This window comes from Protopterus annectens, chromosome 6.part1, assembly GCF_019279795.1.
Source record: "Protopterus annectens isolate FY-2018-M chromosome 6.part1, PAN1.0, whole genome shotgun sequence".
NCBI lineage: Eukaryota > Metazoa > Chordata > Ceratodontiformes > Protopteridae > Protopterus > Protopterus annectens.
Window position 1 is genome coordinate 482,329,889 of NC_056738.1, and position 18,798 is coordinate 482,348,686.

The window sequence follows — 18,798 nt, forward strand, 5'->3', positions numbered from 1 at the left end:
CACCCCATTGCTTTGACCTGTAAGAATCCTGTGACTTGTATCTAGAACCTTTAGGACACCTGGATTTGCCCCGTGGAGCTCTGTCTGACACAGGAAAGGACCAATTCTTTGTAGGCCAGTGTCTACCGAATCTTGGTGGCTGCACTTGTAAGAAGTCTTTTACAGTTTGCATAGACTTAGCTTTGTTTTCCATTTTCTTTAAAACCTCTTCTGCCTAAATACCAGACAGAGATCATGCTGTAAAGGTGCATCCAGCAATTTAGCTTTAACATGATCAGGCAAATTTTGCTCTTTTAACCAGGCATGCCTCCTAATCACAGATCCAGTAACTGCGGCCCTGCAGGAGGCCTCTAAGGAATCAAAACCACATTGCAAAGTATGCTTTCCAACTTGTTCTGCTGCATGCAATAATTCCTGCAATTCTTTATTTTCTGCACATTCAGAAATCAACATAATTTTCTGTTTCAGTAATCCCATAACATGTTGTTGATACTTGAGCATATGAAACTGGCAGTTTAAGGCCCTAATTGCTAAGGTTGCAGATGTATAAACCTTCTTTCCCCATCTATCCAGTGCCCTGGAATCTCTGTCGGAGGGGGTAGGATTTTTTGCTGTTGAGGCCTTAACACCTTTTGGAACCTGTGAAATAGTTTCAGGGTCAGCAGCAGGGTTTCTAAATAAAAATTTGTGCGAGTCAGGAACCCTGTAATATCTGTCTGGCTTGCTAGGAGCCAGAGGTAAGGAGTCTGGAGTCAAGCTTGACTTCGAAAACACATCATCCACAATGTCTAAAATAGGACGTATGACTAAAGGCCTATGCTGAGGGAGAAGAAGGAAATCCCTAAGCCTCTTTTTTGATTCTGAGAGATCTTAACTCTCCCAGTTAAAATGCTCCCTCAAAGTATGCAAGGTTTCTCCAAAGGAATAATCTTCAGGAGGAGATGCAGATGGGATAGATTCCTCTGCATCAGATTTCTCATAGGGTGGTATAGAAAATTCCTGATCAGAAGAAGAATCAGAAGAAATAGAAACCTGATCTGAAGATTCATAATCAGTGTCTTGCCTAGGCCTCATATCAGGAGGGGGTTGGGAACCCCCTGATCAAGGTAATTAGATCTTCAGCCATTTTGATCATCTGCTTTTTGGGCATAGAGGCCTGTGCACGTGGCTCATGCATCGGTTTTTTAGCTTTAGAAGTTGCTTTTGTCTTTGTTTTTGAAGCTGGCGTCGGTTTTATATAGAAATGCTGTGGCCTGAAGACATCCTCAGAAGCCGGTGACTGCTCAGTGGCTCTGGACCCATCCGAGGGAGAGACATCCGTGGGTACAATACTTTGAGAATCTTGCAGCGTGCCGGACTCCACATGGATCTTGGTAGCGGCCTGCGACGCGAAAGTAGCAGGTATCACGGACTGCGAAAGTGACTCACTGAGTACCGGCGACTGGCTTTAGAGAAGCTTCGTCGTTGGTTTTGGACCTCAACGGTCTGTCTCTGTCCTTTTCCTTGCGTTTTTTGTGAATTCTGGTAGTCGGATTGCTATCCGACGACATTTCAGGACAGTTAAATCTGTTTCCAAAATATTTTGAAGCAAAGACATACCGACGCTTAATAGTGCGTTGGTTAAATCTAGCACAAAACCGACAGCTAGGCATGTTATGATTAGGGCCTAGGCAAGGAATACAGTACAAATGGAAATCCTTATGAGGTATTTGCTTCCCACAAGTAATGCAATTATTAACTTTTACTGACATTGGTATGGAGCAAGAAAAAGTTTCTCCAATGTGGCACTTAGCTTTAGTGAAGGCTTCGGTTCTGAAACTCGAATTCGAAAATTTCAGGAGTCGGCCGACCGGCACTTGCGAAATGTTTCTGCTTCGGGCACCGCGCGGCAAGAAAGACTGGAGAAAATGGCGTTCGCTGCCTGTTTTATACCCCTGATGACCTGACGTCATGAAAGAGGAGACAGCAAACGAAGCAGGACCCAAGACTTTGGAATTCAGGCCGACTGAGGGCAACCTGCCAGCAGATTACCCAAATGTAATGACTGCAACAGTGAAACATGAAGAACATCTTACCTTGAGGGGTAGCATTAGCTAACATAATCTGTTCAGACAACAACAATGGACTTACTTGGGGGATTTCAGGTCTCTGTGAATAATCTTGTGTAGATGCAAATAGTTCATGCCACTGGCTATTCCTGAGGACCAATCAACCAACAGCTGTGGAGTGACTTTTCGCCCTGCCCGCAGAACTTCATAAAGCTGGCCATGAGCACAGTACTCCATAATGATACAGTAGCATGGTGCCTGCGTACAAACGCCCCTGTGCAGAACAGAAAGAGAAGTAAAGTATTTGTTAACACTACTACTCTTCATTTCTGTACACAGTTCTTCCAATAACTGTACTTTTTTGTTAAGTTTTTATATAAACAGAAATCCATTTCAAATTCTAAATAATATACATCTTTACAGAAAAACCTGCCTATACAGAATTAAACTGACAGCAATGAGGTTAGAAGATGGGCAATTTTATGGCTACTAAAAATTGTAGCAACATATATATAACACACATAATATATGTACTATATCCATATAGAAAAACATGAAACAACTTACTAAACAATGGAGAGTGACACATTCTAAGCATTTCATCAGAGCACATCATTAGCAGATACATTTAAGAAGTAATGAATAATTAATAATTAGTAATGATTTATGAAGTACTCTGTACCCATGAACTACCACATAAACGGCAGTCTACTTAATGTCGAATGTGTGATAAGAGACCTTAGGACCCAGGTAGACAGTAGTCTCTCCTTTGATAATCACATCGCCACAGTAGTCAGGGAATCCTTCTATATGGCACACCTCATCACAAAAGGGCCCCTCTACTTGGCATTCATTAAAGCCATTATAGAGTACAACGCCCCTTTTGGAATGTACCTCACAAGACATCTGCAGCAGCTGGAAAGGCCACAGAAGTACCTCACAAAGAGGATTACTGGCCTCAGATGCCCTACACTGACCGTCTCAAAAAACTCCACCTTTACTCTGTAGCATATCACCTACTCCGAGGAGATCTCTGCCTAGCATATAAAGCTATGTTAAACCCAGAGCTGTTGGACATGCTACAACTAAAGAAATCCCAATTCCTCTGAGTTACACGCTCTAGGGACCTAAACCTTGTCACCACAATAAACAGGACATGCTGGAGGGATAGATTTCTCTCCCAGAGACTTCCTATACTCTGGAACATGCTACCCATCTATGTCAAGCAAAGTTCCTTATTAGCACTCTTCTAGAAAAATCTTGATGAGTGGATGGGAAATAGGAAATACAGCCCGGGGATCACTTCTGCAGCTCTGCTCAACAGGGTCACAGAAAATTAACTTTCTTGGGTGGCATAAGCCAGGAAACCTTGTTGGCTAGGCTTACTTAGGCCCTTGGGCCGATAGCCTAGTACCTACCTATGAACCTATAAGTTGTTGTGCCTTTCGGCTTATCCCGGTTAGGGGTCACCACAGCGGAACTCTGGTCTGCTAATGTTTGGTAGTGGATTTTTACGTGCCGAGTTACCAGCCCTGACGCACAACCTTCAATGAAGGCATGCCCATTCACGCATGCCTCCACACAGAAGACGCTCTAGCTGAGAATCGAACGCGACAACGTCTTGCTGAGAGCCGACAACACTACCGCAGCACCACTACCACGGTGTAGAATTAGGACCAGAGGAGGAAAAAGTAAGAAAAAATTAAGTTATAGATAGCAATGTGGATGATCAAGCTCTGACATTTTTTGAATATTAATGGAATTCAAAAACAGGCAATGATAAATGAATGGGTCAAATAGTGTGTTATGAAGCAACAAATGTCTTGCAGACTTTTTATATAGGAACTGTGTGCTTTGTGAGTTTCCTAAGGCTACTATGGGAAGGGAATTCTCACTTCTGAAAGAAGTATGTTCTTTTTTACATGTGTATAAATGCATGAATAAGAAAGAAGTACATTCTTTATTACATGTGTACGAATACATGAATTAAAAAGTCTGACTATTCTCTAAGTTTGCTTGGAAGAAAGTACAGTTGTTTAAGAACTTACCATAACAGCAGATGTCCTAATGATCAATGTTGAAATATTCCTGACATGTGGGTTGTCACTGATGACGTCTGGCTGGGATACCAAAGCTTTATCTTCCCAAGGTTGTACATTCGATGCATTACCTTAATTTGTATCATCTCCAAGCCAGTGGCCTGAAGACTACTGAGAGAGGGAAACTGGTCAGCTAGGAGGGGAGTAGCTCAAATAGGTAACTAAATTCCCGTTTCCATGTAAAAGAGTAGAGCTTAAACCAGAGGTGGGAGAAGAAGGAAGTTGAGGTAAGTAGGCGTAACACAAAAGGAAGGTGGGAAGGAATACTGCAATATTAATCAGTAGGACATCTACTGTTATGGTAAGTTCTTATATAACTGTACTATGTCCTGACTGAAATCACTGTTGCAATATTTTCGACATATAGGTGATTCCCAGAGAGGAAGGAGGCAGAGGGAATGGTGATTGGCCAATGAGTAGATGAGCTGTCTAGCAGTCTAGACAGGACAGACCTTGCAAAGGTAGCCCTGGACCTGGAAAAAGCATAAATTTTGTAGTGTTTGGTGAAGGTGTGCAGGACCAAGTAGCAGCTTCCAAGACAGACCTGGAGTTTCACTCCTTTGTGAAAGGCCCCTGAGGAAGCCACTGCCCCATGAAAAAATGAGGTTTTGCATAGGAAGCCAATGATTTACCATAGTGAGAACAGCAAAAGGAGATGGCCTTTAGGATCCAAGTTACAACAGTTTGTTTGGAGATCAGATGGACCAACTTAGAGCTCATAAAGGATACAAAAGTACAGTTTTGTACCTACCATAAATGTAGATGTTCGAGGATCTCCATTGCTGCAGTCCTTACATATGGGTAGTCCGCTGTCCACAATCGGCCCGAATACCAAAGGGCTAGAACTGGCGTCGGTCATCGGCGCCCGAGACTGACGTCAGTACGTGCCAGTACAAATGCGCATGACCGACGCCATATACTCAGTCTTTCTTGCCTCAGACGCCAGAATGCAAAAAACACCACCCAAAACCCAACCTAAAAAGGGGGAAGGAGGGAGGGAAAATTGGACTGCAGCAATGGAGATCCTCGAACATCTACATTTATGGTAGGTACAAAACTGTACTATGTTCTTCGTCTCCCATTGCTGCAGTCCTTACATATGGGTAGAATCCCAGAGCAATGGAAAAAGGGAGGCTGGCCAACTAAATAGCATTAGGAGCTGCTAACATGCCCTGTAAGATTGCAGTGGCAAACCCAGCCCTAGACCTAGAATAAAGAGGTAAATGATAATGCTTTGTAAAGGTATGTACAGAACTCCAAGTAGCTGCTTCTAGAATGTCTTTAGTAGCTACCCCTCTCAAAAAGCAGTAGAGGTGGCGTAGCCCTAGTAGAATGAGGCCTGATCCCAACTGGAACATCCTTTCCATGATGAGAGTAACAAAAGCAATACAATGGCCAATCCACTTGGAAATAGTTTGTTTGAGACAGCTTTCCCTTGTGAAGTCAAAGCAAAAGAAACAAATAATTGTTGAGATCTTCTGAACTCTTTGGTTCTGCTCAAATAATACCTTAACTGCCTATGTACGTCCAAAGAATGCAAAACTTTTTCCCCTTTATTTTGGGGGTTAGCATTAAAAGTAGGCAAATGTATAGATTGGTTCAATGCCACATTAGAAATCACTTTAGGCATAAAAGTAGGATTAGTACGTAAGGAAACTCTGTCATTGTGAAAAATCAGAAAAGGTTCCACTGCCATGAGGGCCTGTAATTCAGATACCCTTCTAGCAGAAGTAACAGCCAACAAAAAAGCAGTCTTCCAAGACAACAACTTCAATTCAACAGTAGCTGCAGGTTCAAAAGGAGGCAGAGTCAGCTTTTCCAAAACAAAATTAAGATCCCAGGCAGGAGTAGGAGCTCTTGTGGGGTCTTATATTCTTTGCCCACTAAGAAACTGTTTAACCAATGGATGTGAAAACAAAGGAGGGTCACAATCATAGTGAGCAGAAATAGCTGCAGCATGCACTTTTACAGAAGAGAAGGACAAAACCTTGTCCAATAATACAGTCAAATATTGCAATGTACAACTCAAATTAGGCAATTTGACATCAAAGCCTTTAGCTGAACTCCAAAGAAAAAATCTCTTCCATTTATCAGCATAAACCTTTCGAGTACTAGGTGCCTGGCTTCCAAAATAACATCCAAAACTTGTTGAGGGAGCTGAAGGCCCTCCTTCTTTAAAACAGAATGCGCCAGGCTGTCAGGTGTAGGGATTGCACCCTGACATTGAGAAAATGATTGTTTTCCTGAGACAATAAGTGAGGAATCTGTGGTAATGGCCAAGGTGTCCCATGAATTAAGCTCCTCAACAGAGGGTACCAATGCTGACGAGGCCAATCCAGTGCTATAAGGATCATGCAAGGTTTGTCCCTCCTGACTTTCAACAGTACCTTTGGAAGAAGAGGCAAGGGAGGAAAAGCATACACGTGAAGGTTGCTCCAACTGAAGGATAGTGCGTCTATTTTCCAGGCTGTTGGATGAAACAGCCTTGTGCAAAACAGTGGCAGTTGGAAATTCAGAGGAGAAGCGAACAGATCTATGTCTGGAGTTCCCAAGCCATGGTCAACTGAAGAAATACCTGAGGGTCCAACTTCCATTCGTGAGGATCCACAATCTGTCTGCTCAGAACATCTGCTAAAGAATTTTGTGCTCCTGGCAGAAACTGTGCTCGAAGAGTGATGTGCAGATTTAAAGCAGTTTCCCATAACAGCATTGCTTGTCTGCAAAGAGGGTAAGAATGAGTTCCCCCCTGCTTGTTGATGTACCACATGACAGTTGTGTTGTCTGTTCGAATCAACACCAGTCCTGGTTGAAGTAGGCCCTTGAATGCTTCCAAAGCAAATTGAACTGCCAGCATCTCTTTCATGTTGATATGCAAGTGAAGTAGCTCTGGGGGCCAAAGGTCTTGAATCCATTTTCCTGTGAAATGAGCTCCCCAGGCTGACTCCGAGGCGTCTGTCGTTAATATCTAACTTGCCTCTGGTTGGGTCACAGAGAGTCCCTTGTTTAGGTGACATTCCTGATCCCACCACACAAATTCTTTCTGAATGCAAGGCAGAATCCGAATGACAGTGTCCAAATCGTGGCTGTGTTGAGTCCAAACGCTTTTGAGATACCATTGCAGCTTCCTCATATGCAGTTTGGCATTGGGAAGTACTAGAATGCAAGATGCCATGAACCCCAAGGCTTGAAGGACTGTCCTTGCAGTCAGCCTGGACATTACTGATAACTGTTGGAAGTATAGGTGAAGATTTCTTTGTTTGTCCGAGGTAAGAAATGCCATCTGAGCAGCTGTGTTCAGTCTTACACCCAGAAAACACATCTCTTGTGAGGGTACTAGACTGGACTTTATTTCCTTCACAGAATACCCGAGGCATCTTAAAACTGTCATTACATACTGCAGATGTTGAAGAAGTTCGTGCTTGCCTTGAGCCAGAATCAAACAGTCGTCCAGATAAGGATAAATTTGAATTCCTTTTAGTCTAAGAAAAGCTATTACTGGAGCCAGGACTTTTGTGAATACCCTGAGCAGTAGACAAGCCAAAGGGCAATGCAGAGAACTGATAATGCAAATTCCCATTCAAATCTCAGGAATTTCCTGCAACTGGGCCTGATAGGAATGTGAAGATAGGCTTCTTTGAGATCCAGAGTCACCATCCAGTGGTCTTTGCCCAACATAGGTAACAGCTGTTGCAGTGTTAACATCTTGAATTTTGGAATTTCCAGAAAGGTGTTTAGAATGGACAAATCCAGAATTGGTCTCCAAGTATTTCCTTTCTTTGGCACTAAGAAAAGACGAGAATAAAACCCTGTGCCCCTTTCTGCAGAAGGTACTTCCTGTATTGCTCCCAACTGAAGCAGAGAAGAAATTTGTGCCTGTGCTTCCAGTCTTTGCTGATGAGGCACATCCGGCATACCTTTGAAAGGAGGGAATGTGTGAAAATAAAATTTGTAGCCTCGATTTATTATGTCCAATACCCATTTGTCTTGGGTAACCAAATGCCAATTCCTTTTGAAAAGTCCCAGTTTTCCTCCTAGAGGAGCTGCCAGCAAGGCAGAGTCCGGCAGCTGAAGACACAGGTCATTGGGTCTGTTTCCGAAAGGACTGACCCCTGCCCTCCCCAGCAGAAAGGGTAGAAGAACTCAAAGTCCTAGAAGTAACAGGGCCCTGAGAGAAAGCCCTACCTCTACCTCGACCTGCCCCTAGATTGATAATCCGAAGAGGGGAAAGACCATCCCTTAGCAGGCCAATTTCTACTGAACTTAGGTGGCTGAACCTGTAAAAGTCCTTAACCATCTGCATAGACTTAGCTTTTTCCTCCATTTTTTCAAAACTGACTCTACTGGAGGGCCAAAAGAACATCAGATTGCAGAGGAGCATCCATAATTCGAGCCTTAACATGTTCTGACAAGGTCTGATCTTTAAGCCAGGCATGCCTGCGAACAACTGAACTAGTAGCAGCCACCCTGGAAGAAGCCTGTAAAGCATCAAAACCACACTGCAAAGAATGCTTACCAACTTGGTCTGAAGCATGCACTAAATCCTGAAGCTCCTTACATTCAATACCTTCAGCTAAAGCATCTACTTTACATTTCAATTGGCCCAGCAAATAATTTTGATACCTGAGCATATGAAACTGACAATTTAAAGCTCTCATAGCCAAAGTAGAAGAGGTATACAGTTTTTTACCCCACCTATCCAGGGCCCTAGCATCCTTGTCCAGAGGAACTGGATTCTTAACCACAGAAGCCCTAACACCTTTGGGGCCTTGAGTAATAGTTTCTGGATCAGCCCTAGGACTCTTATATAAGTACTTGTGAGCTTCGGAACCCTGTAGTATCTATCTGGTTTAACCGGGCAGGAGGCAGAGAATCTGGGTTAAGGGCAGCCTCAGAAAATACATCCTGAACAACATCCAGTACAGGGGGAATAGCCAAGGGCCTATGCTGAGGCAAAACAAGAATTCTCTTAGCCTTTTACGAGAATCAGAATAATCCTGGCCTTCCCATTTGAAATGTTCCCTCATGGAATGCAAAGTCTCAGAGAAAGAAAAATCTTCTGGAGGGGACTTGAGGGAGTAGTGTCCTCAGCCTCCGAATCAGAATAGGCAGACAAATCCTCAAGTTCTTCCACAGAAGAATCTGACTCATTGGAAGACTGAACCAAACCCTCCAACTCTGTCTGTACCCTGGGCCTCTTCTCAGGGGGGGGCATAGAACCCCTAATTAAAGTTATCAAATCTTCAGCCATCTTTAACATGTGCTTCCTAGGAGCTGGACCCTGGGGACTAGCACCAGCAGGGACAGACTTAGACTTAGAATGGCTTTTGCTTTGAGAAGGAGGAGGCCTAACTACCCTATGAGGGGAGGGAACCACCGACATCTGAGAAGCACCCTCAGCCTGGCCTAACACAGGAGAAGCCACTTCCTGTAGTAACAAAGGCTCCCCTTGAGACTCAGGTAAACTTTCAGAAGGAGCCGCTGAAGTATTCAGTGGTTCTACAGAACCGGCGTCCGAGTGGACGACTCATCTTGTTTGGACCGCAAAGCCTTCTCTTTGCGTTTCTTAGAAGAACCAGGCGTCGGAGAATCCGACGGCATGTTGTAATTACAACATTTACCAAACACAAGCTTAGCACAGTCCAACCGACGTTTAATAGTACGCTTGTTAAAAGTAGCACAAAAGCGACACCCAACCACGTCGTGCTCAGGCCCTAAACAAGGAATACAGAGTGAATGGTAATCCCTATGAGGAATCTGTTTCCCACAAGAAATACAGTTATTAACTTTTTCTGACATCCGTCAATACTGAGGCAAGAAAAAGACAAAAGTGTCCCCAACGGGGTACTTAGCCCAACTTGGTCTCCGGTCTGAAACTCAAAAACCGGCAATTCCAGAACGCTGAACTGCACTTGCAAAAGGCTGCTTCTGCTTAGGACCACGCGGCAAGAAAGACTGAGTATATGGCATCGGTCATGCGCATTTGTGCTGGCACGTACTGATGTCAGTCTCGGGCGCCGATGACCGACGCCGGTTCTAGCCCTTTGGTATTCGGGCCGATTGTGGACAGCGGACTACCCATATGTAAGGACTGCAGCAATGGGAGACGAAGAACATCAGCTAGTCAGTCTTTCTGAAAAACTTAGTTTTGTCCAGATAAAATCTCCAGTTGTCTATGAATGCCCACAGAATGCAAAATCCTTTCCCTCCCTATTCTTGTGGTTGAGAAAGATGGTGGGTAAGTGAATAGCCTGACTGAGGGACAGCTTATTCACTACCTTAGGCATGGACGATGAATTGGCCCCGAGAGAGTTACACTGTCCTTGTGGAAAATAAGGAAAGGTGGAATGACCATGACAGCCTGTAGCTCAGAAACTCTCCAAGCAGAGGTGACAGCCAAGAGTAGAATAGTTTTTCAAGTGCAGAATTTTAAAGGGGCAGAAGATGCTGGTTCAAAGGGTTGGGAGGAAGTAATGTAAGGTTTTCCAGCACAAAACTGAGATCCCAAGGAGAAGAGATGGGATTCCTTGGTGGGTTAAGATGCAAAACTCCCCCCAGGAATAGCTTGACCTCTGCTCTAGCCATGGGATGGAGTTGAGAGGCAAACAGACATTGATGGACGACAGCTGGGCTTTGAAAGAAGAGTAAGCGAAGTCTGAATGAAGTAGTTTACCAAGATATTGTAGGACAGAAAGAACTTGTGATAAGAGCAAGTCCTGACTTTGTTGGCTGCACTAGTAAGAAAATCTTTTCCATTTAGCTGTGTAATATTTTCTTGTGGTGGGTTTCCTGGCTTCCTGTTAGATGTGAACAATCTCCTCGAAGAATAGGTGCCTTTAAGGGATTATAATCCTATCATCTACAGTATCAGGCTGAGTGAGGAAAGATTTAGGTGGAGAAGCAATCCTCTTGTTGAGTGATAAGGTCTTCTTGAAGTGGCATTTCATGTAGTTTCCATGGTCAGGTGAAACTGCAGGGGAACCAATGCTGTCTTGGCCAGAAGACGGACAGTAAAAAGGAGGTTTGGTGCTTCTTTTTGTATCTTCAGAAGAATTTTTGGAAGCAGAGGTAGTGGAGTAGAAGAACTTTCCTGTCCACTGGAAACTCTTCTTCCTCCAGGCTAGGGGACAAAGGTCCCTGGTGCAGAACTGGGGGAGCTGATGGTTGGCTGGTGATGCAAAGAGGTCTACCTGTGGTATGTCCAACTGATGGATGATTGTCTTGTAGAACCGTCTGTTCAGAGGTCATTCATAGGGGGTCCTCCAAGAAGCAGCTTAGGGAATCTAGCAGCAGATGGACCTATGAAGGACTGAATGTGGCTGTGAGGGAAATGTCCAGCTGGGTGGCTAAGTTCCATGCCTCCAGTGCTAACCTGTACAACTGGCAAGATCTGGTGTCTCCCTGTCTATGTACCACATGACTTTGGTGTTGTCTGTGTACTCTAAGAGTGGCCTATGTGTCCACAGGTGAGAGAAAGTCTGTAGAAATTACAGAAGAGCCCTCAATTCTTGCAAACTGATGTGTTCCTTCAGGAACAGTGTTGGCCATCTGCCCTGTATTTGGTGTGATCCTGTCCATGCCCCCCATGCCTTGTCAGAAGCATCTGTGTGACTTTCTCAAAAAGGAGCAGGAGGTGTGAAGGGAAGTCCTGGGTTAACATTTACTTACTCCTTCCATCAAAATAGCTCCTTTTTGAGGAAGGGAGGACAAGGATCAGGATGTCCAAGCAGTGGGAGTGTTGAGACCACACAGATTTCAGATAATGTTGTATTTTCCTCATGGGAAGTCTGGCTACGGGCAGCACTGGAATGGTGGCTGCCATGAAACCCAAAGTTCTTAGGATCTCCCTTGTTGTGCAGTGTATTATAGAGTATAGATCTAGGAAGAATTTAGACAGACTGTAAACCTTCACCTGAGGGAGAAAAACATGCATTTTCTTTGTGTCTAGTCTGCAACCCAGGAAAACTATGTCCTGTGTAGGAACCATGAGGGATTTTTTTGTAGTTTGATTGTGAATCCTAGATTTGTCAGGAATTGGGAGCGTAAGTCTATTATTGGAGATGGGTGCCTGGGGAGAGAGGTTAGAGCAAGTCATCCAGATAAGGCAATATCTGAATTCCTTGAGTGCAGCAGAATGCCCCCACTGGTGCTACACACTTTGTGAACACCCTTGGAGCTATGGAAATACCAAAAGGCAAAACAGTAAATTGAAAGTGCGATCAGCCAGAGAAAACTTGAGGAATTTCCTGCAAGAAGGATGGACAGGTATATGCACATAGGCATCCTTCATGTCTAGGGACACTAGAAAAGCTTGAGGAAATAAAAGGCAAGAAAGTATGAAGAGCGAGTGTTTTGAAAGTTGGTACTTTCAACAATGTGTTCAGAAGGGAAAGGCTAGGTTGTGCCTTCACTGTTCTTCTTTTCTTGGCATCAGAAAGATTCTGGAGTAGAAGCCTTTCTCCATAAATAAAGTTTTTTGCAACTTGCTTGATGGTGCCCTGATTCAAGAAGTCTTGAATAATGGGAGCTAGTTAAAGCTGACTGTGACATGGATGCAGCATGCCTTTCAGGGGAGGAATATTTATCCAGGACATGGCATAACCATCCTTGATGATGGACAGAATCCATATGTCTGTTTTGACTGATTCTCACAAGATCAGGGAGAGTGACAGTGATTTGGAAAATGGGGTAAGGGGACTGAGGTCAAGGGAAGGGTGCTGTGAAGGTAGTCTCAGATTTTTATTTCCAAAGGCAGGCCTACCAGATGGATATTCCCTTGAGGTTTGTCAAACTACCTTTTCCTATGAGTTTTTCTGGGTTTTTGAGTTGTCCTACGTTCTCTTCTGAGGAAGGATGTAGACTTAGATGTATAGTTCCTATGATATCTAGGAGTTGAGGAAAGTAGAATCTGCCTGCAGTCTTTCATAGTCTTACCTTGGTCTTGGACAGTTTTGAACAGACTGGCAGCCTGAGGACAAAACAAAAGATCTTTATCCAAGGGGGAGTCTAAACGTTTTGACTGGAAGTCCTCAGGAATAAGCTGACTACATAGCCATGTGTATCTGCCAATAACAGACCCACTAGCTGCTGCTCTAGAAGAGGCATCCACAGCATCATATCTGCACGTAATGCTGTGTCTGGCTATTTGAGTGGCCTGAGAAAGCAGATTCTGCATTTGTTGCTTTGATTCTGCAGTATGTTGGTCCACCATAACCTTATTCAAGGACTGAAGTATAGAAATTAAATATTTGGTCGTGTGTGTCTGATAGTTAATTGTGAAAACTTTACTGGAAAGGCTTACACACACTCTGCCACAGCTTGCTGTGAGGGAAAGGTTAGTTTGCTTTTTATTTCTTGTATTTCGTATTACTTTACTGCTTTTTTCTATTTTGTATACTGTGACATGTTTTCTTTACACTGTGTTTTACATGTACTCTGCTTTTAACTGCATATTAAAACTTGAAAAGAGACCACAGCTTTGTCTCGTGAGTCAGACAGAATTAGAACAGGTCAATTAAGGAGTCACACATAAGTTACAACAGGTCAGTTAAGGTTAATCATCTGTGAACTGAGGAGGTGGAGCTAGGATCTAAGCCTTCTATTTAAGGGGCAAAATAAAACATTTCAGAGCTTTACTGGAAAGGCTCACCCAGACTCTGCCACAGCTTGTTGTGAGCGAAAGGTTAGTTTGCTTTTTATTTCTTGTATTTTGTATTACTTTATTATCTTTTTCTATTTTGTATACTGTGACTTGTTTTCTTTACACTGTGTTTTACTTGTATTCTGCTTTTAACTGCATATTAAAACTCAAAAAGAGACCACAGCTATGTCTCTTGTGAGTCAGAGAGAATTAGAACATGTCAATTAAGGAGTCACACATAAGTTAGAACAGGTCAGATAAGGTTAATCATCTGTGAACTGAGGGGCTGGAGCTAGGAACTAAACCTTCTATTTAAGGGTTAAAGTAAAACATTTCAGAGCTTTACTGGAAGGCTCACCCAGACTTTGCCACAGCTTGTTGTGAGGGGAAATTTTAGTTTGCTTTGTATTTCTTGTATTTTGTATTACTTTACAGTCTTTCTAGTTCCCTGCCCCTTCTGTTAATTTGACCATATATCTCATTCCCTCTCTCATTTCACTGGCTGGTGTGAGTAAGCAGAAGATTATCATTTTGTGAAATCACTCACATTCAACTGTTTAAATTTATTGTCCATCCTACTGTATTCCATAGTACCAGAATACAAAAGTGCCCACCCCCTTTCAATCTATCTTGCTTTCTTAAAAATAATGTCTCTCCACTAAAACTTCTAAAGAATTCAAAACCAATTAAACGAATAAATCCACAAAAATGAGTGTAGAGGCAGACCACTTCTTAAAACCACCAAGGTTTTAAGAAGTGGTCTGCCTCCTCTACACTCATTTTTGTGGATTTCTCCACTAAAACTTAACTTCTTAGACAGCTAAAATTAGAAGTTATGTACCTACCATAACGTTCCATGTTAGTTGTCTTCTCTCGCCTTCTTTCTTGCTGGATGGGTTCGGAGCCGATCCTCGGCTCCGACTCGGCACTTGCTAAGCTCGAGAGTCACTTTGACCAGCTCGAGGCAGCCCCATATCCCATGATGCAAGGCGGTAATTACCCAGATCTCGTTTGGTATCTAGAGGAAAAACTGCCTATAAAACTTTCCACCAAGGAAAGAGGAACAACTAACCTAAAAAGGCTGCAAAGGGAAACCAGGTAATCAAGGACAAGAACTAACTGGTGTCCAAGGAAGAAGAATCTTCCAGAGAAAAAGGGAGATCAAGGTCTGTCCAGGCTAGGGGGACAGGAGGGAGGGACGCAAGAAAGAAGGCGAGAGAAGACAACTAACATGGAACGTTATGGTAGGTACATAACTTCTAAATGTTAAGTTGTCAATCTCGCCTTCATTCTTGCTGGATGGGACCGCGTCCCTAGCACCTCTATCCTGGGTGGCTCAATGGAACAGACTCTTGAGAACTGTGGAACCAAAGCTTGCCCTGTCCCTGGAGGCCAAATCCAATTTGTAATGAGAAACGAAGGTATGAGGAGTGGCCCAAGTGGCTGCTGCACAAATAGTATCTAAGGGTAGCCTAGCCTGAAAAGTTGTAGAAGTGGCTAGACCTCTTGTGGAATGAGCTTTAGGTTTTGAGCTCAGCTGTGTGCCCCAAGCTGATAAATGTCAGAAATGGTGGAAGATAGCCATCTGGATAAGGTCACTTTAGAAACAGGGAGACCTTTTTTATTTTCAGCATAAGAAAGGAAGAGCTGATCGGACTTCCTAAATTGCTTCGTTCTGTCCAAGTAATATCTGAGTTGGCGATGAACATCTAGGTAATGTAATTTTTGTTCCGCCCTGTTAGAATAATTTGGAAAAAATACAGGAAGATCAATGGATTGGTTTAAATTTGTCTTAGAAGCAACCTTGGGCAAAAAGGATGGATTGGTTCTCAAGGATACTCTGTCCTTGTGGAAGACCAAATAAGGGGGACGAACACAGAGGGCATGAAGTTCAGACACTCTTCTAGCCGAGGTAATAGCGACTAGAAAAAGTGTCTTCCAAGAAAGAAACTTTAATGAACATGAAGAAGCCAGTTCAAAAGGGGGAAGTATCAAGGATGTCAGCACTAAATTTAGGTCCCACTGTGGTGGAGGATCCCTAACAGGGGGTTTAAGAAGGAACACTCCTTTGAGAAAGGCTTTACAAAGTTTGTGGGACATAATGTTGTGGTCTGCAAACCCGACATGGAAATTCAAGATTGCTGCCAACTGAACTTTGACTGTGGAAGACGAAGAACCTGAGTGAAAAATTTCCGCTAGAAAATCCAAGACTGACTGAATAGGGGCAGTAAAGGGGTCTATGTTCTTAGATTTTGCCCAAAAGGAGAAGCGTTTCCACTTGCTAGAGTAAATCCTCCTGGTAGAGGACTTAAGAGAAGCTACTATGATATCTCTAACGGGATTAGAGATCATAGGAAGCCTGGCTAAGGAAGGAAGTGGAGCAACGAAGCTGTGAGGTTGAGGGAAGGAACGGACCGGTGCAGTTGACCCGACTGGTGGGTCAGAAGATCTGGAGCTGGGTCCAGATGCCAAGGCTGCACCAAGAGATGGCGATGAAGGAATGGGAACCAAATTTGTCGAGGCCAGTAAGGGGCAATGAGAATCATTTTGGCTCTCAAGACGGTAGCTTTCTGGAGTACTTGTGGTATCAAAGGAAAGGGAGGAAAAGCATAAAGGAGTCCCCGGGGCCAATCTTGGGTAAGAGCGTCTCTGGGGGGATGGCCTGGAAGTGGGAAGAGAGAGAAGAAGTCTGGGCATTTGCTGATTTGAGGTGTAGCAAAAAGATCGCAGCATGGGCGGCCCCACTTCTGAAAAATCTCCTCCACTATGGATTGCTTGAGAGACCACTCGTGAGGCATGAGTATAGCTCTGCTCAATCTGTCCGCTATTATGTTGGTTTTCCCGGGGATATGCGTTGCTACCAGAAACCGATGAGAGGAGATCACCCATTGCCAAAGTCTGAGAGCTTCTCGACACAAGGGATAGGACTTGGTTCCGCCCTGCTTGTTGATGTACCACACGATGGACATGGTGTCCGTGTGAACTGCAATAGTTCCTAAAGGAAGAAAGTCGTTGAGGGCTTGCAACGTTAAAAGCACTGCTCTCATCTCTAGGACATTTATGTGCAGGTGGTATTCGAACAGTTGCCACGTGCCATGAACCATCCTGCCCTGATAATGCCCCCCCCGATCAGGGAGGCATCCGAAGTGACCGTGGCTACCGGGGCTGGGGGAACAAATGGTCTGCCCTGATGGACTAGAGGAGAGGAAATCCACCAGGATAGATGGTTCTTGCAGGTTTGTGTCACCAGGATCTTGTGACACATGGGAAGCTGCTGGAAGGACTATTGGGTGAACAACATCCATTGTAGGAGACGCATGTAAAAACGGGCCAGAGGAAGAAGTGTGATGGCAGCTGCCATGAGGCCTAACACTTTCAGGACCAACCTGGCTTGTACCCTTTTGCTGGAAAGGATGATCCGAACGTGGTTTTGGATATCTAGGATTCTCTGACTTGTTAGGTTTGCTGACATCCGAGTAGTGTCCAGATTTGCACCTATAAAGGTAATAGATTGGCAGGGCGATAAGGAAGACTTTTCAAAGTTGACCGAAATTCCTAACTGACCGCAGAGACGTAGAGTGTAATCTCTGGCTTGGAGAAGTTGATGCCTGATGGTGGCTGAGAGGAGCCAGTCGTCGAGATACGGAAACACCTGGAATCCTTGACGTCTCAGTTGAGCCGTGACCACTGCCATGCATTTGGTGAACACTCTGGGGGCTGTAGTGAGACCAAAGGGCAGGGCTCTGAATTGAAAATGACTGGTCCCCAGCCGAAAGCGGAGAAAACTTCTGGAGCGTCTGTGGATTTTTATGTGATAGTACGCATCCTGAAGGTCTATGGAGCACATCCAGTTGTCTTTGCCCAGAAAAGGCAAAATCAATTGAAGTGTGACCATCCGAAATCTTGTCTTTTTGACAGACTTGTTGAGCCTGCTGAGGTCTAATATTGGTCTCCAGTCTCCCATCTTTTTGGGGAGCAAAAAGAACCTTGAGTAGATTCCAGACTCTAAATGATCTGTTGGTACTGGCTGGATGGCCCTTTTTTTTTAGAAGCTTTGAAACCTCTAGTTTTGCAATTTCCCTTAGACCGGGTGGAACGTCTGGAAGGGAACCTTTTTGAGGGAAGGGGCTTTCCTCGAAAGGAATCTTGTAACCCTCGGATATGATCAACTGTACCCATTTGTCTTGAGAGAGGGGAAAACCAGGCTTCTGGGTACAGCGACAATCTCCCCCCGACTGCCTCCAAGGGTGGACAGTCGGGCAACACCTCAGGGATGCTGGAAGGGCTTGTCAGAGAGGCTCTCTGCTGCCCTGGTTCTGCGGACCTCCTCTGCCCCTAGGGCGGCGTCTATTGTTATTACCCCCTCTGCCTCTGGGGGTAAATTGACCACGTGCGTCAGGTGTGACTCCCTGAGATTTTCGGAACCACATTTTCCCTCCCTTCTGACCTTTGGGGTAAGGTCTAGAAGGGGTGGAGAAACAGACTCCTATGGCAGAAAGAGTCTTGCCGTCTTGCTCGCACCTGGTCAAAGTGTCCTTCACCTGAGGGCCAAACAATGTTGTCCCATCAAAGGGAGAGTTTGTGAAGGACGCCTTAAAGGGGTCTGCAAAATTACAGAGCCGCATCCAGGACTGACGTCTGAGAGCCACTCCTGTGCCTGCAGCTCTACTCGCCCCATCGGCTGCATAAGAAATGAGCCGCATGGAGGAGTTGGTTATGGAATTAAGGATTCCCAGCTGAGAGTCAATCTTTTCTTGAGCCCCTGCCGCTGACGGATCCTGTACTACTTCACCCAATTCTTTGAGGATGTCTCTTTGAAGTCTGGTGAAGTGACATAAATAATTCAGCGAACGCATAGCAAAGGTCGCTGAGGAAAACATCTGCTTGCCATACCTGTCCATGGACCTAGACTCCTTGTTAGGAGGATGGACTGGCATGGAAGGATCTGCAAGTTCCTTTTTGGTGGCGGCTGCCACCACCATGGCATCAAACGGGACACCCTTAGTAAGAAACT

The 18,798-nt window shown here is 44.4% G+C and overlaps 1 protein-coding gene across 1 annotated transcript in view; it reads right to left on the reverse strand.

Moving 5' to 3' along the window:
- The window catches only part of MAP3K13 (mitogen-activated protein kinase kinase kinase 13), a 1,545,737-nt gene that overhangs the window by 623,538 nt on the left and 903,401 nt on the right, over positions 1-18,798 (reverse strand). Inside the window, exon 5 of the mRNA XM_044075937.1 lies at positions 2,131-2,322. Coding sequence (XP_043931872.1) covers positions 2,131-2,322 — 192 coding nt within the window. The remainder of the gene's footprint in view (positions 1-2,130; positions 2,323-18,798) is intronic.